Source organism: Ascaphus truei, chromosome 3 (assembly GCF_040206685.1).
Source record: "Ascaphus truei isolate aAscTru1 chromosome 3, aAscTru1.hap1, whole genome shotgun sequence".
Lineage (NCBI taxonomy): Eukaryota > Metazoa > Chordata > Amphibia > Anura > Ascaphidae > Ascaphus > Ascaphus truei.
The window spans coordinates 340271926-340299104 of record NC_134485.1 but is presented as its reverse complement, the minus strand read 5'-3'; the positions used below and the strand labels follow the sequence as shown (position 1 = coordinate 340299104).

Sequence of the window (27179 nt, the reverse complement as noted above, 5' to 3'; positions counted from 1 at the left end):
CCGTCGCAGGATCTTGTTGCTTCACCGCCAACCCGCTATCCGCCGATGCGGAGGGTGGTCACCTGACCGGCGGCATGGATGGTGCTTCTGAATGACGTCACGGCAGACCCGGCAGCCAGGAACAACCAGCAGTGACTCGGCGTGCAGGCGCGCAATGAACCAGCATAGACAACCTCTTGAAAAAGAGAGAAAGCGCCGCAGCACAAAAAAGGAAGTGAAGGCTGATGTGAGAAAAATAAAAAGCGCTTTATTTGCACAAGGTGCAAGCGAAACCTCTTGACGCGTTTCGGCCTGGGAGGCCTTTGTCAAAAGAGTGACAAAACGCGTCAAGAGGTTTCGCTTGCACCTTGTGCAAATAAAGCTCTTTTTATTTTTCTCACATCAGCCTTCACTTCCTTTTTTGTGCTGTGCGGCGCTTTCTCTCTTTTTCAAGAGGTTGTCTATGCTTAAAGAAGCATATGAATAGCACTGTGGATATTCTGAACACATGATACATAAAGCTTGGCCCCCTGCAGACGCACTTACCAGAACTCCCTCCTACTGTCTCTGTACGTTCTCGCTACCTACCAATTAGACTGTAAGCTCCTCGGAGTAGGGACTCCTCTTCCTTAATGTTACTTTTATGTCTAAAGCACATATTCCCATGCTCTGTTATTTATTTGATTACCACATGTATTACTACTGTGAAGCGCTATGTACATTAATGGCGCTATATAAATTAAGACATACAATACAATACAATACATCGCACGGAAAGCTCCAGTGAAGTCAATGGCATGCCTGCATTCCAACGATAACGAAAATTCAATGCCTTCATACTGGTTGCAAATACCGTAGCAGGCCCGCCAACACTGGGCAGAAGCCGCGGGGATCGGGGGCAGGGGGGAAGCGTCTGGCGGGCTAGGAAGCAGCACCCACCCGTTCAAGGTCAGTCACCCACCCAGGCAGTCAGTCACCCAGGCGATCACCCACCCAGGCAGTCAGTCAGGGCAATCACCTAGACAGTCACCCACCCACCCAGGCAGTCAGTCACCCACCTATACTTACCCCCCCACAGGCCCATACTTAACCCCCTCCCCCCCAGGCCCATACTGAATCCCCCCCAGGCCTATACTAAATCCCCCCCATTGTCACATTTGATGTAGCATTGGGTATCTTTGTCTTTTGTTGAAAATATAAAAATAAACAGATTGCATTGTAATGTTTTTTCCGTATTACTACTACGTACTAAAAAGAAAACAGTTAAGTAAAAGTTGCGCGCTAAAAAAAAATTGTCTGCGGTAGGTGTGCTGTGGGTTGGGGGGCGCCCTGCTCCTTTCATTTGTCCTGGGCCCCATGATTTGTGTTGGCGGCCCTGTACAGTAGTATAGACATATGGAAGGTACGTCTCATTGCCTCCCCTGGCTGTGACACAGACACATACTGTATAAAGACAGATACTATACAAGATAAACAGTAGTAGTCCTATTTAAGTGTCAGCGAGTGCAATATTCACCTTTTTCATGGAAACCTAAAAATGTATATTTTTAAAAAACATTTTATTTTATTGCTAAATGTTAGTGATACATTCTCACAACCTTCATAATGCTTGGGCCCTGATGCCTAATCATTATATAGCTGCTTTCTGTGTGTCACACACTTCTCACTTTGAATCTCGCCTTTCCTACAGCCGCCTCGTGCCATTCTCAAACCGATATAGGCCCATATTTACTAAGTGGTGCTAGTCCATAAAACACCTCTCTGTTCCTGAAGACACCTCATTCAAGTGAATGGGCCATGAGGTATCTTTTTATACTGGAAGATGCCTAATGGCATAGCACGAATGAGTAAATATGGTCCAGAATCTCTGCTGGTGGCCACATGTATTTAATTGGAAAGAATCAGTGATTATTTCAAATGGCTAAAATAGTATAATATGGAGCCCAGTTCTTGATAAAGAAGAGCACTCTGAAATTTTCTGTAGTCTCCTCTAAGAAAATATGTGGGGAAGAAGTCCAGTACAGATAGAATTGCCCCTTTAACTCCACAGTGCAGGGTAACTTAAAACTTAACGCAAGCTGCTGCTCCCCTGGGATGTGTGGAAGTGGCTTCTGTTGTGTTTTGTGGCGTTCAAAGGTGCTTTAGTGCAATCTACCCCCCTTCCCCTCCCCTCCCAGGAATGAAAGGGGGGAAGAGAAGGCAACATGTATCTCTTCTACTTTAAGCTTCTCCACTTCTGGGAGCTCACCTGCATAGCATTGGGCTTGGGATTTAGGGTCAGTGAAATGATTTTGGTCAGCAATCTGATTGAGTTAGGTTCGAATTTGTGTTAGGGTTAGTGGTAGAATTGAGACTAGTTTTAGGATCTGGATTTAGGATATGCAAATAGTGTGTCTGCTAGGGTAGGGGTGTTGACATGATTAAAGTAGCAATCCCTACATATTTTTTCAGAATAGGGGGTTCCCCTGCAGCTGAACTACACTATTACTAGCTCCGTTTACCCCCCCAACCCCCCCACACGCCCCCCGTTTCGGAAATATTTACCTTTCATGTGCGGGTAAAATTACAGTAAAATAAAAGATGGCTGTTGGGATCGTCCAATAGGAAGACACAATGTCATGTTCTGATGAAATTTTGACTTCCTTTTGACCCTTGAGAATAAGTCTTGTCGTTTTCTAAAGGTGAACACTTTCTACTGTGGATTGTTATAGACATAGTGCAAAGTTAAGAGAGTGGGTGTTTGCCAGACGATGTAGTGATGCTTTAATATTGTATTTTTATTTATTTATTTTAAGCAGGTTTACTGTAGTTCATGAAATGTAATTTCTCCACATTATGTGAAATATAACGCCATATTAATGTTCAACTTTATTGCATTTTTGGGGGGCTCCGTGGGACATTTGAGTGTTATTAAAGATTGCTGATCAGTTGAAAAATGATGCTGAAAATATTGTCACAAAGAGCATTTTGTTACTGTAGCTTATCATTGGTCTCCATCGTATCGCCAGGAGATGCATGGTGCTTTCATGGCATAGCAATCTTTAAATAACATTCACCGTTTAAAGGTCATCTTTGCTCGAGAGAAGGGTGTTCAGTTTGGAGGGAATCATTGTGAGGATCTTGACATTTCTTTTGAGGTTATCCTTTACTAGCAAAGGATACTTCAGTCTGGAGATATCCTATGACTACAGTATTACACTCAATGTCAAATACAGAAATAACCTGCCCTTTTGGTGTCAAAAATACATGAGGTCAAAGTTCTAACTGGAATCTAATTTCAAATGCCGGCCATAAATAGAAATGATACTATTGACCTTTTCAATTACTGTATGTGTACATGAGCTTAGAAATAGATAATCATAAGACATGATTTGGTCTTGAATTCGCTAAACATAAGAACAATCATTCACTGCTCAGACATTTGTACTTAAACTGAGTACAGGCATACCCCGCATTAACGTACGCAATGGGACCGGAGCATGTATGTAAAGCGAAAATGTACTTAAAGTGAAGCACTACCTTTTCCCATTTATCGATGCATGTTCTGTACTGCAATCGTCATATACGTGCATAACTGATGTAAATAACGCATTTGTAACAGGCTCTATAGTCTCCCCGCTTGCGCACAGCTTCGGTACAGGTAGGGAGCCGGTATTGCTGTTCAGGACGTGCTGACAGGCGCATGCGCGAGCTGCCGTTTGCCTATTGGGCGATGTGTACTTACTCGCGAGTGTACTTAAAGTGAGTGTCCTTAAAGCGGGGTATGCCTGTAATGCTTCTTTTGAATGCTGTGATAAACTTATCAAGATGTCCACTTCGTTGGTTCAGTACATTTTAAAGCAATGTTTTCCAAAACTCCACGCTAAAATAAGCATTTTTGGTGACACACAGTTTAAAGAACCCTTGATGTGTTTATTATCCTTATTTAAAATGTTATCCATGATAAAGAATGAAGCATTTAATTTATTTTGCACTGTGTGAATGTCCCAAACACATCTTCTTCTGCTATCGTGAGCTTTATACTCTTAAGGCTGCGTCCATAGATAGGCAGACCGCGCGGATGTGTCCGCACGCTGAGCGATCAGACTGCCTAAAGGCAGTGATCGTGTCTATACAGCGTGCGTGCGCGTGGAAGTGGGAGGGGGCGCACCATGCGCGAGAAATCAGTTAAAACTAATTTCTCGTGCAATAGGGCGGTCACGTGAATGGTTGGCCCAATGAGGGCGAACCAGCTCCGTGACGTCACTGGCCCGCCTATAGACACGCCCCCGGATGGCGCGCGTACTAAGGCCAGGGAAAGCACCCGCTTTCCCTCAGCCTCCGCGCGCCTCCGCTTGGCTGCAGTGTCTATGGACGCAGCCTAAGCCTTAAGGTTTGCCAGTTCAGGGAATTGAGCTACATGATTTTTCTGATAGGAAGTTACCTGACAAAAACGTAGTCACTGATTTCTGGGTCCCATTATTAGTTGTCTTCCACTTTTCTCAAGTAGTGTCTGCTTGATTTGTATTTCTGTCCTTGTCAAACCTGTATCCTGCATTTTCGAATTATTCTTTGTAAAATGCGCGCTGCACTGTGTACAATATAGTATATACATCCAGGTACCAAGGGGAGGTTCTTGGCAAGAAGTCCTGCTGTGTGACCCAGGATTGGGTCATTTAAGAAATTATAGACATCAAAAAAAAAAATTTCAATAATATTGAATATTATGAAATGGTACTGGTTTGGTTTCACTCATTGAATATATAGTTAATAGTTGGGGGGGGGAGGGGAGGGTGGAAGGGATGGAGGGAGGAATTGTAAATCAGAACCATGAAAACTCATGTACACTTAACTTGATTGCCAGTTGGATGGTAAGTACTTTAGACACAGCTGAAATAGAGAGATATATATTTTAAAGACTGCAATAATTATATTTGCATCTTACATGCAAGTCATATTTACACTAATCTATAATGTCATTTCTGTTGTAAAATTTGTACGAAACAGTTGGAAAGCTACAGTCTATAGTAGACGTACCTGAAAGTGACAAGTGGGGTTAAAACATAATTTCAAATAATTTAAGGCACCAAGGCCAAGCATGCCTTTAAATACCAAATGACGCACATTCTGTAACAAGGATTCTGCTTTTCTCAGTAGAGAGGACATATAAAGCAGCCCATCTTGCTCATTGGTTAATTGTGACTTGTCCGACTGCAGCATCAGAGTTATTATAGCTGCTGCAAATTGTTGTACATTAGAATTAGATTGCAATACTTATTTGGCTTGCCACATGGGTCGGTGCGATCCATACGTAGTGCTTTCATTGTCCTTGCTATTTTCAAGCATATTTGGAAGATTAAATATATGTGCCTTTAATTTGTATTTGCTCTGATTCCTGATTAAGCCACCAAGAAGAGCACAAAAGCACAAAACCTGGCACATGCAAAAATACCGCACTTAAAGGGGCATTAAAGATGGAATACTATTTGAAGAGGTTAATGATTTCATGTTATTCTACAAAGTGCAATCACAAGTCGACATCTAAGAACAAAACCAGCGATGCAATTATATTTGTATATTGCTAGTCCATTTTAAAGAAGTGCCATCATTTAATGTTTATTTTCTTTTAGGGTGGTACAGTAATAGGAAGTGCTCGATGTCAAGATTTCCGGGGACGAGAGGGGCGACTGAAAGCAGCATGCAACCTGGTAAAGAAAGGAATAACCAACTTATGTGTGATTGGTGGAGACGGCAGCCTAACAGGAGCTGACACTTTCCGATCAGAGTGGAGCGGCTTGTTAGCGGATTTAGTTAAAACAGGTAATCCGTTTACCTTTAACATGCAACAATGTAAAGAGGGGTAGCATGTCAATTTTGCATAAGCAGTTTGTTTGGGGTGACTTATTGAAAAGTTATTAGTCATTTTATTGCAATCATTTTATTTCTTTCCTCTTCCCAGTTTACACATCAGTGGCATATATTTGTTTTGTTTTTAAAAGCATTCCTATTAAAGACCATAGTGAAATAGTGATTTAGTGTTTAATCAGTTAAAACGAGGTGTTTGACACCTTTTTATAGAAAACAAAGTCTGCAGACTTTCCCGGTAGCTATTCTAAAAACATTTTATTTTTTGCTTCAGCCCACTTTTAGGGATCCCCACAGGTTTTAGGGATCCCCACTTTGTCTGACCACAAACTGGAAAAAAGGAGAATGAGAAGTGAGACATACAGTAAGACACAGATAAGGATCGTAAAACCCAATTAACATTGTAGGCTACAATATTTATATTAATTGTAAGGATAATGCTTTGGAAATAATATTTTTTTTACATGTTAATGTTTTTTTAAGACGTGAATCACCTATTTTTAAACTATTTACTACCATTAGTTCAGTATGGTATAGTGGGGGAGTGCACTTTTCACATGTCCTTCTAGTCGCATAACTTGCTTCATCTTCAGTGTAACATTTGTAATTCTGCTGTGTGAAGTCTTTCATTTTTCACACCATCTATTTTTTTCAAAGAGCAAATAATGTTATTTAATTTCTAGAAATGTTATATATGTATGTATGTACTGTATGTATGTATGTATGTATACATACATACATACATACATACATACATACATGCACACATGCACACCTTTTTTTAATGTGTGTATATTTCTTTAGGGAAGATATCTGCTGCTGAAGCCAGCAAGTCCAATTTCCTGAATATCGTTGGCATGGTTGGTTCCATCGATAATGATTTCTGCGGAACAGATATGACGATTGGTACTGATTCTGCTCTGCATAGAATAATGGAAATAGTGGATGCTATCACAACTACAGCACAGAGGTAAGAATGTACCGGTTTTCTAATTATTCTTTGGGAAACCTGTAGCCACCAGATTCACAAGCAAAAACAAATCCTATAAACATGGATGAAGGTAATATGCAATTGTACACAATAGAGAATAATCCCTGGGTCTGTAGCACTGAAAAATGATTGGCTGCCATTAGTTAAGAAGTCATGACTATGAACTATAACATTAAAGTAACATCAGTTTTTTTTAATTTGCCTGGGTTATTTCAGGAGGGGAGAAAGGTAAAAATTCCTAAGTGAATTTGTACCATTTGATGTAGCACATTATCACCTTCTAGTGTGTGCTGTATAGCACAATAACACAGAGCTGTTTCGTGTTGTCTAGAGAGATGTCTGTAGCACAGCATCATAATATAGTAAACAGGAACTTACATCCTGCTGTTGTAGTGAAAGTGACATTCGTTTGGCACTGCTGCAGATCACTGTACATTGTAACACTCCAGTTTACACAATACAGGTATTTAGAAGTGTGTCTAAAAATTCAGCTTTCAACTTAAAAAATGGAAACATTGCATTTGGATTTATAGAAAGAAACCCAACATCATCTGTAAAACAAGGCAATTATGTGTGTTGAACACAGTGATACTACACAATAGAATAGGGAGTAGTCTCCGCTTACAATGGGCACAAACAAAGGGATTTAGGTGTTGATTGAGAGTTTAGATATAGTCGGAAAAATAGAAGTGGTGTTAACATTTTAAAGATGTGTCATTGCTATCTTTGTAATTAGGAGCAGATTTAGTTAGGCGCTTCAGACTCGTTAGCAGCTGGTCCTAAATATGATGGCACAGTCTTATCATTATATAAGGCACCATTGCCTACGTGTAATTGTAACGTCTTTCGCAATCATATGTCTGTGCCAATTACTTATGCTGCTTAACGTTTGTGCTCAATTGCCCTTAAAAATGTGACGTTTGAGGGACAGACCTCCATCTATAAAAATGCTGCCTTGCAGTAGGAAGCTCTGCATCCCGTAGTTTGGTCATTGAAGGGATAGCTGTTCTAATTTATATTTTAGGTCGTGGATCAGCCTGAACAAGCTCTAAAATGTCCATGATGATGTGAAGTATGAGGCGGTACCTCTAAAGTGCCCCATCATCAAGCATGCCAAATACATTAACTCTAGCCATATGAATGATTTCCCTTCGCTGGGGGCTTGCTCTATTCTCAAGAGTAGCAAACATTGCCAGGTTGGGTCTGCTCATCAATAGAGCAGCAATTGCAGCCATGGCTCCAGAAAATGCATGGTACAAATTATGGGTTCTTGTAGTTTAGTGTGATTAGTGCCTGGTCTATATATGCGCATAATGAAGAAGGGGTCTTCAGTTAGGACTAATGAATCCAACTCTAAATTGGATGCTAAACCAAGACGTACAATTTAAAGCTGCAGTTCAGTCAATATCCTGCATGTGTGTTTTTTTTAATAAATCAGTTCTGTAGTAAGAAAAAATACTTTTAGAATTTTCTGTTTTTAAAAAAACAACTTTGAAAGACCAATTTTCTTGTATTCTATTTTAACAGCCATTTGCTAAGGCACTGCCCCTTCATGTCCTGTCACAAGCCCTGGCACACCCCTTTGTCAGCCCTGCCCTCCCTCTAGCACTTGACAGTGCAGGAATGCTCATGAATATTCATGAGCTTCCACTGACTGACAAGCAGATTATAAACAAATCCCAGCTTTTAATATGTCACCAAATTTCGACCTATCAATACATGGAAAACGAATTGACCTGCAGCTATACAGTTCTATAGGTAATTAGAGATTGCACACATAAAACTATTGAAGTAAAAAAAAAAAAAAGACTGAACTGCAGCTTTAATTTGTTTACGCCCATGTTGAGATCATTAAAATAAATTAGGAATTGACCCAATACTGCTCCGCCTGTCGAGTCATTATAATAATGACTACCACACAAACTGTGGCCTAATCTATATTGGGGTCCTATTTTTTGCGAGTCGCAAACCGGTCATTGCTCAAGGGTTTTGTGATACAAGTCCAGTCGTTATCGTACGCTAAGATTAGTCACATGATTTGGTTAAAAAAACAAAAATTGGAAAAGCATCAGTCGCCCTTAAATGTTATTTCTTCTGGGTATCGTTAAACGCGATCTGACCGGACGAGGAACGGGACAGGAGACTAGTCCTCTTCCATTCACGTAATCACGTGATCACAATGTGCCGGAAGTACTGTAGCACTCAGGTGCTGCTGCACCCCCATCACTGAAAGGGTAAATCAGTGGCTATTACTGAGTAATAGGAGTCCTTACCCAACACTGTTCCTTTCCCCAGGAAATCTAACTAGTCTGCAGTGGAATTAACATTTTTGGCGAATAGACCTGTTTCTTATATCTGAAGTGACAAAAAATGGTGCTTAGGCGCTCCTGTACAGAGTATATTAACGTGATAAATATAAAAAAACAATATTAAATCACTATAAGGTGTTTGAAATGTGCACTAATAAATGTAAAATACAAAGTGCAAGTGCATGTGCAAAAAATACAAAGTGAAAACATCGCAGCTCAACCCTGTGGAGAAAGGTCCAAGTTTTCTTCTGTACAGGTGTGTCGGAAGCTTCGGGGAGCGCAGGTATCACCATATATGAAATGATGCAGATAAATACTACATAGCGTAATATGCTTCAAATAGGTCTCTAAATCCTAGGAATTCAGCAAAATGGGGACTCACAATTTCTCAGATAAAAAAACAGCATGTCCCACAATAAATGTTGCTCTGGGTATCCAGACTTTACTTCTCTGGTCACACCCAGATCACCACCATCTACTTACCAGAGAAGTAAAGTCTGGATATCCAGAGCCACATTTATTGTGGGACATGCTGTTTTTTATCTGAGAAATTGTGAGTCCCCATTTTGCTGAATTCCTAGTGTAACGGGTATTCCCCCACCCAATCGCATATAGAGTGTATGTTAGGGGGAACCTATATGTTACCAGGTGTGGTGCAGTATACCTGTCAGGCTCACAGGAGGTCTGAGCCTCCGCTAGTGAGAGCCTGGGGTGAATCCAATGGAACATTTCTTGTCAGCGCCTCCACCTATGTGAGCTTCTAGGAGTGTAGAGTGGCCCTCACATAGGAACATCCATAAAGTAACCAGCCCACACCAAAGGTTATGGCTTAAAGGGTTTACTATATGGCAAATAACACAACACAACATACTTCAACAATATGACATTGACAGTGTCCCTCTATAACACTAATAGGCACAACTACCCGGTCACCACGCAGGGCTTTGTACCCCACACGTTATATCAATAGTCCCAAATGTCCCACAATACCCCAAGTGAGTGACTGTTGGTAAAGTTGGTGCACTTGATGACTGACTGTACCTGCCCAGTGCTCCAGCACCTGAGGCTGCAGATTCTTCACAAAGGATCCGCCACTCTGCGATCTCCTCTGTGACGTCCTGCAACTCTGCCTGGCGGTGGGTGACTCCCGCATGGAGTGATCCACCTTTGGAAAGTCTCTTGCTGCAGAGCCTGTCTGAGCCCAGACGCAGGCCGCGATCTCTGAGTGCAACTGGCACCGGTGATATCACATAGAACTGGGTACTATAGAAAGCAACCCCCCCTCGCACGGAAAGGGGCCTTCCCTGAAACTGCCAAACTAACTGCTGTGGCTGCACTGCAAGCCACACTGTCTCTTCTTGTCAGAGCCCACAGCACTGCAGCTATGTCACTGACAAGACTCAGATTAGGGCAGGGTCCCTACCTAAGGGGCCTTCCCTATGAACTTACCCGCTAACCTAGTGGGGAGTGGGGCCTACCTGGGCCTGGGGTTTCTCTGGCCTAGTACAGCAGAGCACTGCAGCTGTGTACACTACCTTCCTCAATCTCTTCCTGGATCCAACTGACAAAACCCTGTCTGCACACAACATTGTTGCAACTTTGCAGCATGAGAAGCTGCCAGCTCTATTGGCTTCAATGCTGCCTGTGACCTCAACATGGCCGCCGCGATTGCTCTGCTTACGCGCAAGCCTCCGCACATGCGCGAACACATTAAACATGGCGGCGTCCTGCCGCAGCTGCCACCGGGAGCCCCCGGGAACGCGCTCGCCCCCGCAGCAGCACACACGCAAGGGGGAAAGAAACCTGCAGACAGGGGGACCAGAGAGACCCTGGCTACACTAGGATTTAGAGACCTGTTTGAAGCATATTACGCTATGTCTTATATCTGCAGCAAGACCTACTGTAGTATAAAATTAATAAGTAAAGTTTGATGTTCAGCGTGTCTCCGGTGTGCAGCATTTTCTGGTGTGAACCTTATCCAGGATATTCACCTGATTTTCAACTTTTGCATTTGTTTTGACTTTTTTTTCTGTACTTTTTACTTGCCGATAGCCACAGACTAAAGACAGGCTTAACATTTGTAGACAGTAGAGAAACTGGTGAATTTAGACGTGTTACTTTTTGAAATATTAAACATAATTAATAGTCACCAGCATCTTCCTCAAGGAATAAATCTCACCTCAAATCTTGCAGAATACTTTGGCAACTTTTGCAAACATTTTTCAGTTGCGTTTTGTTGTTTTATTTTTTTCACAATGTTTGCGAGGCTGCTGCTGCTGCTGCTGCTGTCGACACCCGCTAACGCTGTGAATGTTTAATGATGTTGAAAACTAAAAAGAAAATCGGAACTAAACTTCTTAAACTGTGCAATTTTGGCCATAGAAAGTGCACCATTTTTATATAATGTCTTTCTTACAACAAGCAAAATAAACAAAAAAACTTTGCAGATCTCTACCAATGGCCTTCATTATATTGATTTTAATATTCTTTTTCTTCTACAATGTTGTTATTTACTAGACAAGAAAATGAATTAAATATACTACCAAAGCTGCCAAAACTACTCAGATTACAAAAAAATATTATTTTATTAACAATTATTTTGTTTACATATTTATTTTCAGTCACCAGAGGACCTTTGTTCTAGAAGTAATGGGTCGTCACTGTGGGTAAGTGGTATTACTGATTCTTTACAATACTACTTTGCATTAAGTCTTTTTAAACAGCAGTTTTGTTAAACAATCTGAGAAATCAAATAACCCCTTTCTAGTTATCTGTTCCAAACTCCAGCTGCCCCTGCGTATCATGCAGCGCTGATGTTTTTCATCTGTTTGCACTAGTATATTGATGCTAGTGATGCTTCAGCAGACTCGTTCCCTCTCTGTGCTACATGTTGAAAGTATCTCTGTTTTTAATGGCTTATTTCCCAAAGTATTTGCTATGATTTCTGTATAAACCTGCAGAAAGCCTATCTACACTTGTCTAGCAATCGCATGGTCACAACCCACTTCCCAACATTGCAAACCAAAGAAGAGATTATCTGTCTCTGTTCTTTGAACATCATAAGGGCTGCTGGCATGTTTAGGAAGTTTAAAGAGTGTTATATGAGCTCTGTAGACAAACATAACATGCTGCTTACATGCCTTTTGTACATACCCCTTCAAGAGCACAGAGGTTTCTTTCACATGTGATATGAACTACAGTATTTACTGCAGTATTGTGATTCAAACAAACAGTAAAATACATAATAAATACATTTTCCTTATGTCATTAAGCAACAGCCATTTATAAAGGCAGGGCTATCTCATCTATTGAATGGTAATGTTATGTTGGATTATTTATGTTGACATTTTTAAAATTATAAATGGACAGATTTTAATGGGCTTTGTTTTGTTCTTGGAAGGTAAGTAAAATATTGACTTTCTAAAACTAACAATGTCTTTGTGATAAAAACAACAACTTTTTAGTTATTGTTTTCATAGCTATGTTGGATAGTTGAGTACTTGTTTGTTTCATTAACTATCACCTATAAGTACATTGCATAAAATACAGTGAAATAAAGGACGTATTACACTGAAACATCGTGATATGCACATATCTGATTTTGTTACTAATTATTTATCTTTTTTTTAATACTAAGAAGTCAGTGTAACATTTCCATTCTCAATTCAATTTTTGGATCCTGCAGAATTTTTAATTTCATGTTTCACGTATGGTTTCTTGTAAACGAAAAAAATATTAAATACAATATGCAACTGCCATTTTAATTAGATTGAGGAAGATATGTTTTTCTACTTTTTACCATCACAGATCACATTGTAGAAAAAACTTGACGTCATTCTTTAAAGAGGTGATCAAAGCGGCACTTTAAAAAAAATGTTGTTTTAATATATACAGGCTTTGATTACCTTTATTGAAAACTAATTACCTAAGCTGCCAATTGATTAGTTCTCCTGTGATTGATCAGCAAAGACCCTGCTTCCCAGGGTTCACTAAATTGCTGCCTTTCAGTTTCAATCAATTCTTCAGTGACTGTAACTCAGCAGCTACAACGTATTCCTAGATTACTAAGGTAGCATTATCTATTGTTACAGTTTGCAGCTCAAACTGCTGGGAATATTGGCAACAAATTATCACAAACAGGAAAGTGTTGCAAAGATCTTGCACTGCTTGGGAGGTGGGTTATTTATAAACTGTATTACCAGGAAGTAGAACAAGAAGCAAATAGCGCACAGCCAGGGAGTCAGGTGGTAGTTAAAAAAGTGAAATCCATTTATTTCAGTGCATGACTGATAAAATCATCACCCCAGGGGGTAACACACAGCCTCCTACCCGTTTCGGGCGGGTAGGTCCTTTATCAAGGAGTATGGGATATTGAGCAAGTAGGTGCCTTATATACCCCTAACTCAATTATAACAATTAGAGGCACTCGTGAAAAAAACATACTGCACCTTGGCGCGCATGCGCGTGACGTCACGCGAGGCGCCACCGCATCGGGCCCAGAAGCCAGAGGGTAAACATGCCCCCCCCGCTCGCTCGCGCATGCACGCCTTGGGAACAGAATAAACGACTACACTCACAAGCCTGCAGCTACGCAATTGGCTCCGCCCCATGTGACGCACCCTGGGGCACCGATTAGACCGTGCGCGCCGCCACTCCGCCAATAGAAAGCAGAGGCCGAGGCAGCAACACGCCCACCCTTCGGCGGCGTGGCGGCGCGCACGGTCCAATCGGTGCCCCGGGGTGCATCACATGGGAGGAGCCAATTGCGTAGCTGCAGGCTTGTGAGTGTAGTCGTTTATTCTGTTCCCAAGGCGAGCGGACGGGGGGGCGTCTTTACCCTCTGGCTTCTGGGCCCGATGCGGTGGCGCCTCGCGTGACGTCACGCGCATGCGCGCCATGGTTCAGTATGTTTTTTTCACGAGTGCCTCTAATTGTTATAATTGAGTTAGGGGTATATAAGGCACCTACTTGCTCAACATCCCATACTCCTTGATAAAGGACCCACCCGTCCGAAACACGTAACAGGCTGTGTGTTTCCCCCTTGGGGTGATGATTTTATCAGTCATGCACTGAAATAAATGGATTTCACTTTTTTATCTACCACCTGACTCCCTGGCTCTGCGCTATTTGCTTCGTGTTCTACTATTACTGGATTTTCCTTCCATGGCTGGCACGCCTCTACAGATCCCCAGAGAGTGTGGGAGTGGGTAAGAGACTTACCTTTATTCTTTATGACTGTTATAGCTGAGTACTCATATTTGGATTACCTTGAGTGAAACTTTATTGTTCATTGTCCGTGAGTGACTCACAGGTCATTTTCATTTATGCCCACTCCCACTTGCTCTATTAGGGGACTTTTTCTAAGATGTTTTATGTCTGGATGAAGTTATACTGGGGTTGAGCACCCTATTTCCCCCATTTGTCCTTGTATTACCAGGAAGTAATACATTGAGAGTTACCTCTCGTTTTCAAGTATGTCATGGGCACAGAGTTATAATGAGAAATATATGGTTACAAATACATAGTTACATTAAGTGAAAAGGGTTATACAGTACATTATGTACAAGACATTGCACGCACAGTAAGAGATAATATATATTATAGGTGTATGTAACAGTTACAGACCTGATTAAAATGTGACACAGCTTTAGTTTTGAAAGAACTTAGACTGGTGGCGGCAGTGAGAGTCTCCGGTAGACTGTTCCAGTTGTGGGGTGCACGGTAAGAGAAGGAGGAGCAGCTGGATACTTTGTTGAACCTTGTGAACATGAACAGTCTTTTAGAGTCAGATCTCACATGAAACTGCTGCATGTGGTAGGAGTGATGAGAATGTTCAGATAGCTGGGTAGCTTGTCCAGAAAGTATTTGAAGACAAGACAGGAAAGATGAACTTTGCACATAGACTCAAGTGATGACTAATCTAGTTCTTTGAGTATTTCGCAGTGATGTGTGTTGTATTTGCATTGGAGAACAAAGCGGCATATTGAATTGTAGAGGGTATCAAGTTTGCTGAGGTGAGTTTGGGGTGCCGAGCCGTATGCTATGTCTCCATAGTCTATAATTGGCATCAGGATCTGCTGTGCGATGCGCTTTCTGACTAGCAGAATTAGGGAGGATTTGTTCCTATATAGTACACCTAGTTTGGCATAGGTTTTGGATGTCAGGCTATCAATGTGCAACCCAAATGTTAAATGGGCGTCAAACCATATGCCCAAATATTTGAAACTAGTAACAGGGGCTAGGATAGTATTAGAGTTGGTTCTGATCTGTAACTCCTTCATTGGAAGCTTCAAAAATCTAGCCATGGTCCCAAATACCATTGTTGCAGTCTTGTCAGTGTTTAGAAACAGTTTGTTTTGGGAAATCCAATTTTCAAGTCTCAAAAAGTCAGATTCAAGTACGTGTTAAAGGTCGGAGAGGTTAGGGCTGCATGCATATAAGATTGTGTCATCGCATGCATGTGTATTGAGGCTCGCTTAGGCTAAGGCCCCGCTGCCTCAGACCACGCGCCCGCACTGCAAACAGGCGGCGCGTGTAGAGCGCTACACAGCGATCTGCGGTCTGCAGGCGGCGTTCTGAGGCGCGAGGGGGCGTAGCCAAAACAGGCTGTGTGGGCGCGGAAATGACGAGGGGGCGGGGCCACGACGTACACCGGCACTGCACTTCACCGCTTTATGCGGTCTATGAGGAGCGTGCAGGCATGACCGGGCAGCGGAATCTGTATACCTGGAGACCCCACTACAGTCATCCTCCCCTCCCCCCCTGCCCCCGCCCTGTCCTGTCCCGTCCATCTACTGCTGCCTCTTCTCCCAGGGAAGACAAGCACAGCAGCAGGAGCTGGCCGCAACCTCCCCAGCACGCGCAGACTCTAAGACGGGCACCGGAGGGGGGGAGGGGAGAATAACATACACACTCAGACCTCCCTCCTGTAGCGGTAGACAGCTTCCCCCTTCTCCCTTGCCCCCTCCTCCGCCCCCTCATTGGCTCCCTGCCGCACCACATAACGCGTCGCCGCTTGGGATCACGATCCTCGTGTATCCCCTGCTAGCTGACGCGTCACAGTGCGTAGCGAGCCTTGCAGCGAGGGGGGACTGGGGCAGGCTCGGGAGGAACACGGGTCTGGTGAGAGACGCGGCCGCGTGCACCGTCTGATGCAGAGGGAACCAGGCCTGACAAGCTGTGGGAAGATCATTGATGAGCACTGAGAAGAGTAGGGGCCCCAAAACAGAGCCTTGTGGGACACTGCAGGTGATATCCAGGGTTTTTGAGTTAGATAGATACATGCTGGGATCTACCTGATAGGCAGGCATGAAACCAGTTTAAAGGATGCTTCCCTATTCCAGAGCACTGGAGTTTGTTTAGGTTAAAGCCTGCTATAGAAATCAAAGGATGCTCAGTATATTAAAACTCATTAAAAAGTGGCATTAAGTGTTTAATTCAAAAATAAAATGTAGTAAGTATTATCTAACACGACAGTACAGATTTTTTTAGTGTTCCATGGATTGCCTCTTTAAAAACGTCTCTTGTGAATGTTCTCAGAACTGCTTCAAATTTTGAATCGCGATAACTGGAATTTGGATAAAGCTTCAGCGCTGTCTTTCCAGTTGGCTTTGAGATTTAGCTAAACCAATGTATACACCTGTATGTACTGCATATTCACTTCAATGAAACTCCTCTACAACTTGCTAACCATTGTAACTTCACTGCACGTCATTCTTGTTCTAGATACTTGGCATTAGTGACGGCCCTTGCATGTGGAGCAGATTGGGTTTTTATTCCAGAATCTCCACCCGAGGAGAATTGGGAAGAACACCTTTGCAGAAGATTAACTGAGGTAGCTGTTAGCATTTTATAGAACATGCAATATGGAACTTGTTCAACGTTCAAACATAATGTCTAATGCCTACATGCATAACATTAAAATGAATAAATGTGATTTTTTACTTCCAGACCTACAGGAAATATAATTTATTACATACGGTTTTATATAGTTTTACAAGTGAACACTGCGCTAAATACAGTATATAATACAGACACAATAAGTCCAGAGCTTCCATTCTCATTTAAACACATTTGACTTACATATGTTCCAATCCTCCAAACTACGTGCATCTGTCTCAGGGCCTCCAATAGTGATGTCTCACTTCAGTGGCGAGTGTCTCTTCATGTCCTTAAGCATCATGTCATGTTCAGCATTTCCATGAGCTCTTCCTAGCCATCGGAAAAGGCCTTACTGTTACTGTAAAAGATGATGTTTCGAGTAGCTTTGGAGGCATCCGAATGCAAATTAAATGGAGGTCTCTAGGATTCACCATATCCATACAACCACATTTAAATAGAGTACTTTAAATTATTTTCTGAGGGGGCTGTAACACTACAAACTCACTAATAACTGCTAACAATTTCGTGACAGGTGTCATTTATCAAAAATGTCACATTCTCTGTTTGAATTTAGGTACAATTTTCAATGATCCTAGTTACAATTTCAAAACTTCAAAGATCCAACGCCTGTTCTGTAATCATAATGTTCTTTAATGTTAAATAAGTCCGTATAGAAGTGCATTCATTTCTTACCGAATTCTGCAAACCAAAGTCTTAAATACTTCAGGAATCTGTTGTTTGAGGAAATTAAAAAAACACCTAACTCATATATAGTAGTTACTAAGAACATCTAAAGAATGTTGTTCGACAATCAACCAATCAGCATTGCAAGATATTTAAATTATTTTTTATTTAATTAACCGTTTTGTTCAAGCAGCATGTGCAAGGTTTTCTGCAGTGCCCTGCAGTGCCCCCTGCCTGTGAAAGAGCTAACGATATTCTTATTTTTAGACAAGAGGACGTGGATCCAGACTAAACATTATTATTGTTGCTGAAGGCGCAATTGACCTACATGGAAATGCCATCACGTCAGAAGATATAAAACATGTAAGTGTTGTTCATACCTGTACATTCCATGGAAACTCTCATAAAAGATTTATAGTTATGTAATCAATGGCCATCCACCGACTGAAACTTAACATGGCAAAAACAGAGCTCCTTATACTACCTCCCAAACCTGGCCCTACTACATCCTTCCACATTGCTATTGGAAATACGATCATTCACCCAGTAGCCCAAGCACGCTGCCTAGGGGTCACACTTGATTCCTCTCTCTCATTCTCCTCTCATATTCAAAACGTTTCAAAAACTTGTCGCTTTTTCCTCCGCAATATCACAAAGATACGCCCTTTCCTCTGTTACTCAACTGCTAAAACTCTGACTCAGGCCCTCATTCTCTCACGTCTCGATTACTGCAACCTCCTGCTGTCCGGCCTTCCTACCTCTCACCTGTCTCCCCTACAATCTATCCTAAACACTGCTGCCAGAATCACTCTACTCTTTCCTAAATCTGTCTCAGCGTCTCCCCTGCTGAAATCCCTCTCCTGGCTTCCGATTAAATCGCGTATCTCACACTCAATTCTACTGCTCACTTTTAAAGCTTTACATTCTTCTGCCCCTCATTACATCTCAGCCCTAATTTCTCGCTATGCACCATCACGACTCTTGCGTTCTTCTCAAGGAAGTCTTCTTACTACCCCCTTTGTATCTAAAGCTCTCTCCCGCCTTAAACCTTTCTCACTTTCTGCCCCACACCTCTGGAATGCCCTTCCCCTCAATACCCGACTAGCCCCCTCGCTATCCACCTTAAGACCCACCTTAAGACACATCTGCTTTTACAGTATGTCTGAAGCACTTATTCCCATGATCTGTTATTTATATTTGTTATTTATATGACATGTATTACTACTGTGAAGCGCTATGTACATTTATGGCGCTATACAAATAAAGACATACATACATACAATAGAATATAATTTAAAAAATGTCATTCAGATTGTTGGTGGCAAGCTAAAACACAGAGGAATTCTTCGAAATGAAATACAATTTTATATCTAAATGACTAGTGAAGAATATTGGTTTTACAAGGGAATCTTGGAATGCTTGGGGAATTTCTGAAGAGATTTTTTGAGTTTTAAGAGAGTAATTATTTATTTATTTATTTATAAAATATTTTACCAGGAAGTAATACATTGAGAGTTACCTCTCGTTTTCAAGTATGTCCTGGGCACAGAGTAAAACAAATAATACATTGTTACAAATACAGTTACATAAATGAACAGGGTATACATTATATACAAGACATTGCGTGCATAGTTAAAGAAAATATATATTATAATGCAACCAGGGATAAGGAAAAGCAGGGGACTTTTTATATGAAAGGATTTCCACTGAGCAGAAATAGTGTTGGATATAATACAAAGACTAGAGTACCAAGAACAGTGTCAGTCATAATTGGTATCATTTGCACTCCTTTTAACAGCTAGTTGTAAAGCGTCTTGGATATGATACAAGAGTTACCGTCCTTGGCCATGTTCAGCGGGGGGGGACCCCCTCAGCCTTTGACAGAATTTTGGTAAGAATCACATTTCTTTGTTTCAGCACAAATCATTGATTTGAAGTCGCTCCGTATAAACGTTCAAGATCTAGATATGTGACGTTAATATGATTTATTCAAATAAATCGCATTAGCCCTTGGAGTGCCACGGCTCCTCTGGCGCTGCGTAGTCAAGTGACCAGGGCGGCCCTTAACCTGGAAAAGGGAAGAGGAGGGGAGTTTCCTCCTCCATTTCCCTATACTTCAGATCGCATCCTGCCCTCCACGAGACCGCGGGATGCGATCAAAGCTGAAAAGCAAGCACTATTTGGGCATGATTGGGGACCCTGGAGTGCCAGACCTAATGACCACGTCTTGGGAAACCCAAAGGGTTAAAGGAGTGTTTTGGGTTTGACCTTCATTCGTGCTTTCAATCGGTTTAACGGCAAATAATAAAAGTATAATATATCCTCATCCATGCTACTGTAATAGTACAAATGTAAATGGACACAGGGGTAAGAAAAGTTGCATCCCAAAAAATACGTTATTTAAAAAAGTGACCGTCCTGTGTATATGTTCTTAATTGGGGGATGATTCTATTAATTCCCAAGTGGCCGATCGCACTGCAAACAATGGGAGTCGGCTTCAAAGCTTTTAGAATCAGCCCCTTGTTATTTTGCCTTGCAATGTAAGCCCAATGCACTTACATTTACCTACCACCTACATTGTAAACTCTCGGGACAGACACACCACTTCCCTAATATATACTAATATGTCTGGTGCTCTTATCTTCCCTATTGTATAATTACAGGTAAATTACTGATTCTGTTTACAACAGATATTTATTTTAAAAGTCAACAAGATTAATTGACAATGTGTGTTATTAAAGCTTGAAGAGAAACTTGTGTTAAAAACCCCTGTATGGTTGTATTTGTCAGGGAAGTCGGATGGGCGTGGAAGCCGTGATGGCTTTGTTGGAGGGAACACCTGACACACCAGCTTGTGTGGTCAGTTTATCTGGAAATCAAGCCGTCCGACTCCCTCTAATGGAATGTGTTCAAGTGGTAAGTATTTCCTACAAATCAATGCCAGCTTACGAATATGGATTGGAGGATAACAAGGGAGAGTGGGGATACAATAGAAAGTTTCCAAACATTTTAAGGGTCTCAACAAAGTACAGGCGGGAAGCAGATTTCAGAGAAAGAGACGTGCTGGCACAAGAGGTCATTCTCTGACGCTGGAGTGTGGCCGGCCGAGAGGAAGTACTACTTCACGGAAATTGTGGTTGATTCATGGAATAGCCTCTCAACAGAGGTGGTAGGGGCTAATACAGGAACAGAATTAAAAAAATGCGTTGGATAGACATAATGCATAATCCTTAATTCAACAGAAAAGTGTGAACTGACAACCATAAAGTCATAGTTAGGTGGTCTGCAAGGAGATGGGCCTGAGGTTACCCATTAATCTGAGCTTCCCAAAAGATCGCTACAAATTGTCGCTCATCTGACTCATGTACTCTAATAATTTATATATACACATATATATGTGTATGTACTGTATGGTGTATATGTGCAGCATGTGTGTGTACATACTGTATGCACATTTGCACTTTTCCCTGACAATATTCTTTATATAGATCACCAGACATAAAATATTTATAGTGGTTTTTATTTGATAGATATGTTTTTTCCACGTTCACGGTCTGTCTTGTCCCACACACTCCCCCTCACGTCTCCTTAATATCTAGGTCGCATTGCATTGCAAAAGAGAATAGCCTTCTACCATATGTCTCTGCTGTTCATTTTCACACCAGGTTCCCTGTTTCTACCTCACTCCTATTTCACACTTCCTGTCCACATCCATTGTAACTAGATATCCTTCTTACCATACCCGATGAAGGACCCTGAGAGGTTGGAAAGCTTGTAACATTTCAACTACTTGTTGGTCCAATAAAAGGCATCATACCCCCTACTCCCCCTCCCTCCTTTGTTACATCTTCAAGTCTACTGTCATGTTGGTCCACTAAAAATAGTATCATAACCTACAGTAAGTACATCAAAACCTGTGTCTTGTTTTTATTCCTAACAGACCAAGGACGTGACGCAAGCAATGAGTGAGAAACGATTTCAGGATGCAGTTAAATTAAGAGGAAGGTAAATCTTGCTAAAATCTTAAGACTAGTAAACTTTCAATAGACCAGAGAGCATCAATTGTGGCAAGAAATCTGGACTGGTTTGATACATTTACATTGTCGTGTTACAGTACAGAGAATGGCATTATTGGCCAATATATCACTGGCTGTTGAGCATGTCAGTGGCGAGCCGTTGGTTTAGCAGGAGGGGCACCAGGGAGCCCCCTACCGAAACCAGCACAGATATGCCCCTTACCCCTACCCCGCTCAACCATCAGTCTTCTGGGGACGACCCCTACCCTCACTCCCTCCCCCTCACTTAACCCACAGTAACAGGCCCTCTCCTGCCCCCCCAGTCGATGCTAACAAAGTGTGTAATTAAATCTTGCTCTGTGATTTGTTAAAATTCAGGGCATTAATCACAAATTCAGGGCATTCCTGTGCAATTCATGGAATTTAACCTATCAGAGGGCAGGAATCTGATTTACTTGGTTTTTAGCCTTTAATGTTTGTGATTTTTAACAAACAGTTGATATTTTCATTTTTCTTTAACTATTAAATCATAGATCAAAATTGTACAATACCCACACATAATACCTATAAAAGTGCTGCAATATATATAGTTAGTATAAGTTTCAAGCAATCTTTCATAGTTTATAGTTCTTTGTAACCTAATATCGAATAATCAACATATAACAATAGAGTTTTGTCAAATGAGAAAGTCATAACAAAAATAGTTTCAGGACAAAAACATTTTGTTTTTTTTCTGGCCATTGTAACACTTGTAATATTTTTCATGCAGCAACTCCACCTAGTGTGACGTATTCATACACATACATACAGTATTTGTTTGGTATTGTGCAAGCGATCTGATTTTCTAATGCAACTGCACATACTGCATAACCGTACAGTATATAATAAGCCTAATATTGCGTGCATTAGTCTTTTTGATTCAACCCTACTGGGTTACCTACCTTGTGCAGTGTTGACGCTTTGCCTCGAATGGGCCTTACTGACACATTCAGTGCAGGTTTAGCCTTCCAACACAACTTAGCCCCATATTCACTGGTAGTTAGGCCGTGCTAACGCTTAGCACCCTTTAGTGAATACGGGCTATAGTGTCCATTCCATATTTCTTATAAGTAATACACATGGAATTTATAGGGTCACGGTGGAAAGCATTAAATCCCAGTGACCTATTTCTCTTACTCTGTGTCTGCACACCTCCGTTCTTTTTTACATTGCGATGGTAGTAGAGCGTTTAAGCGCTATTTCTTTTTACAATCGCAACCTTTTAATTACACCTTTTTTTTTTGTTTCAATTTTTTTATTAGGCAGTTATAACAGTTTAATGACACCTTTTTAATGATTTGTTTTAGCAAGCCTTTCGCCTTCCTATTTCAAAAGCATAAATATTGCTTAAATAATTCTCAAAAAACAAATTGACATCTTTTTTTTAAATCCGACTCAGTGCAGCTATTTTATGTAAACAAATTTGACGTGTTCCCTTATAGACTGTAAATGCCTCGCGACAGACCGCCCTGATTTACCTTTTGTTAATATATACTGTACTGTGTTACATGTTAGCACTTCGTAAATAAATGAAGATAATGCTGGTACATTGCCTATGCACTCACTAACCACCTAAACTCATTTCAATGCCGATTACCCAGTATGGGCCAAAAAAATGTAAAGACTTCCGACAAACCTTCAAAAATGTGCCTAAAATGTTGTTCGAAATTATTTTTGATGCAGCTTTCATGTTGAATGCCTGATTGATACAATTTCAATTACAACGGTTATGTGTATTTTTATATATTTATAACTAGTCTCTGTAAATATCTGATAGTAGTGGAATAATATTTATATTAACTATACTTTCATACGTATTTGAACCTATATAATGAAAAATCTATACTGCGTCCAAAAAATGTTTGGCTTGATGCATTGCAACTTAATTCTGCGCAAGCACTATTAACACTCCTTTGTAGGGTTTACGTCACATTGAACTTGGTAGCCAATTTTGATGCACTTTTAGTTGATTTAGTAATGCACAAAAATATCCTTTTTTTTAGTACTTACCATATTAACATCTGCACAAAAAGCGCAGTCCATTTCTGTGTGCCAAAACAAATTAAAAAAAAAAACTATTTTTGACTCAGCTGCGCAATGAAATGGAGTTTGACATGTGGCAACTTCACGCCTAAAAAGTTATTTGTAATGTTCAGTACATCGGCCAAAATGTGTTTTCTGTGTAAAATAGTTGTATAATTGGATTTTCTATTTTTCAGGAGTTTTGAAAACAACTGGAATGTTTATAGGACCTTAGCTCATATAAGACCTCCTTCTACAAAGGTATGAAGCCTTTTATCAAAATTAATTAATGGATTATAATCTGGTTTTGCTTTATCGTTTCAGTCAAAATTGAATTCTGTCACTGTCTACACATGTTTTCCAATACATCTAAAAATATTTACAACCGCATCTATGTGACTAGACTGTGTTATTAAATTAACTCCTCCTCAATTATTAGGAGGAGTTACTAGCTGTACTGTAGATTTCAACTGGACACGCCATTATCTAAGAACTGAGCAAATGATAATCACTTAGTACTTTTGTATGGAACAGTCACCACACTTTGTCTCCTAGTAATTTACATGTTTGCTATGATGACAAAATGTGTATGATCTGAAATGATATAATTGAATAGAGAGGGTTGCCAGATGTCCCGTATATACGTGATTGTCCCTTATTTCATTGACTTGTCCCGTTGTCCCAGAAAGTCCGGTTGGGACGCACTATTGTCCCGTATTTTAGTGCTTTGACGTATAATGCCTGAACTTAAAATTAGAAAACGTTATACATTTCTACTTGAGTGTTGTAGTTACCTTTTGCGATAGATGGCGTCTTACTAAATTATTAGAATAAAAAAATTAGGACACTACTTGGCCATCTTATAATACCATTGCAACCGCCCCTATAGGCGTTACTTTTTCTTCTGCCGCTACTTGTTAGTTCAGTGCGTGTCTTTCCCTGGCCTGCCAAGAGCAGGAATGAGAAAAACCAAAGCGGGACATACCATTCATCTCATTACGATGTCGCACTTTCATACTGGATTTCAGCTTCCAGGTATTACAACAACTTAAATGTGGCAACCCATTGATGGCAGTTCTGTGCAAGTTATGCACTAATAAACAAATACTACCAGATGTAACCATGCATTTCCCTAGTTACTATCAACAGGACCATTCAAATCCATTAGATAAACTAAGTATATTTCTGCTGACATCCCTCCTATTTTTATATACAGTATGCTTACAAAAATATTTTATAACATTGCCAATGATCACATTCCTTCTTTTGATTAATCTTCTCTAAATTCAGTATTACAAGTAAAACATCTCTCTCATGGCGCACGGTGGTCACAAGAGTTTGTGTTTTATTTCTCCTAGAGTGGTTATAATCTTGCTCTGCTGAATGTTGGAGCACCTGCAGCAGGGATGAACGCAGCAGTAAGGGCCACGGTCAGAATTGGCATTATACAAGGCCACAGAATGTTTGCAGTACATGATGGATTTGAGGGTCTTGCAAAAGGACAGGTACATCTGTGTTTGGTTTTCAAAAAATGCGGAATTGAATTGATATAGGCACTGTTAACAGTACTGTTTGGCAATTCTGCTCACTTGCATTATGGGGAAAAAATTTTTTTGTATAAAAATGTTTTATTGTTTCTGTGTAACGGGCTGCAGCCATGTTGCAGAATACATTCTATTACTTTAAGCAGGTAACTAACAAATATTTTTTTTCTTAGGACCACACTCCTTTTACCTTTTGTTATTTTGATTGATCTGTACATGTGGTTTACCAATTGCGTTTCTGATGGAAATAACATGAAAAATATAGCAAAGACATTATTTCTCTGCACAAACTTCTTCCCTGCCTCAAGACTTTTTTTTTGTTTAAATGTGGAATTTATGAATACTGTTTCTTATCTTTCTCGATTTACAGTCCTGATTAAAATCCTTGTATTTATTATATTTAGCATTACAGATTTAGAAAAATTGTTAAAATTAACACCAGAATTGTATCAAATTATACATACAACTCAGAATCAGGAAACAGAAAAGAAATTTATCAAGCAAACGGGGACACGTATGATCAAGTGTATAACATGCTAAAAATTGTATCTATACATACAGTATAACATAGGCATTATGTGTGGAGCACACTAGCTAATATGTTATACGAAGAGTGCAGATCAGAGTAATATATAACATGAAAAAGAGTAACAAAAACATAAGAGCCAATGCAAATGCTATATATTGCTATATGGGTGTAACCAACAGAAAAGGGGAGAAGAGCCCGCTCAGCCACTGTAAAAAATGCATATATCGGGTGTACTAGGGAAAAATATATAGACAGACACCAAAAAAGAAAGAGAATTAGTATTATTTTGCCGGGCACTTGGCTACAGCTGTAGAAGTTTATAGCCCACAAGAGGTTACACTATAAATAGACGGGAAATGTCGAGGAAGAGAGTTGAATCAGATCAATAATTTAAGATACTGTAAGGGGATGTGAATGTAAATCCCTTAGTCCTCATAAGGGGAATTCTAGCAACTATTTTCCAAGAGGGTGAGGCACAGAAAATGCTTTTCTAAATTAGCTCAGCAGGATTAGTACCCTAAAAGTAAAAATGACTATTTCTAAGAAATTAACCCACCAAAATATTTGTTTTAAATATCAAAACGTGTTCCCTTGTCCTTTTTAACTTCATCAGTTTACAACAGCTGTTATGCAAATTAGAAAATACATTTCTGGTTTTCATTGATAAAGAAGAAATTCAAATAGAGTCCCCATAAGAACAAGTCGCAGCTTTTAAAGTACACACGATCTTTTACACCAGAATGTTTATTTCCTATCTTCAGAGGCATCTTAACATTTCCTGCAGAGCAATAATTGATTAAAATTGTTAAGCCCAATTGCTAGTAACACTTGTAATAAATCCTTTTGAATAACGAAGTACATTTTGTTCTCTTTAAAGGAGAACATTTTTCATTTATTATAGATGAAACACTAAAATACTTGTCTGTCTCATTTCTGTAAATACGTTTCGGAGAAACCCTAGAGATTCAGGCCTAGCTGCACCCCTCTTCCCCATTTCAACTTTCATAACCGGTCTAGTTTAATCACACCCATTCAAACTTCCATTATTGACCTATGCTTCTTGTTTAATTGGTTTCACATAAGCAGAACATGATAAAACAGTTTCACATACAGCCAACTACACCACAATCCCTACTACAGAGTCTCGGATACTTTTCCTTTGTGTAGGTCAAAGTGATAACGGACTGAAATCCAAGAGCGCTGATTAGATAAAATATGTAGCATTTGCTTTATACACCCATATAGACAGACAAAAAAACCCAAGCCCTACATACTCCTCAAGAAGAAAGAAATCCGGTGATGAGCACAGCAAGTCCAAAAATCTGGGGCTTAGCAGCAGAG

The 27179-nt window shown here is 40.5% G+C and overlaps 1 protein-coding gene across 2 annotated transcripts in view; it reads left to right on the top strand.

Annotated features, from left to right (window-relative positions):
• Window positions 1-27179, top strand: part of PFKM (phosphofructokinase, muscle) — a 104711-nt gene that overhangs the window by 58865 nt on the left and 18667 nt on the right. For both annotated transcript variants that reach the window (XM_075591667.1, XM_075591666.1), the window contains exons 5-14: window positions 5589-5778; window positions 6628-6793; window positions 11745-11789; window positions 16849-16957; window positions 17956-18051; window positions 19487-19579; window positions 20479-20604; window positions 21629-21693; window positions 23963-24026; window positions 25124-25270. In XM_075591667.1, the coding sequence (XP_075447782.1) occupies window positions 5589-5778; window positions 6628-6793; window positions 11745-11789; window positions 16849-16957; window positions 17956-18051; window positions 19487-19579; window positions 20479-20604; window positions 21629-21693; window positions 23963-24026; window positions 25124-25270 (1101 nt within the window). The remainder of the gene's footprint in view (window positions 1-5588; window positions 5779-6627; window positions 6794-11744; window positions 11790-16848; window positions 16958-17955; window positions 18052-19486; window positions 19580-20478; window positions 20605-21628; window positions 21694-23962; window positions 24027-25123; window positions 25271-27179) is intronic.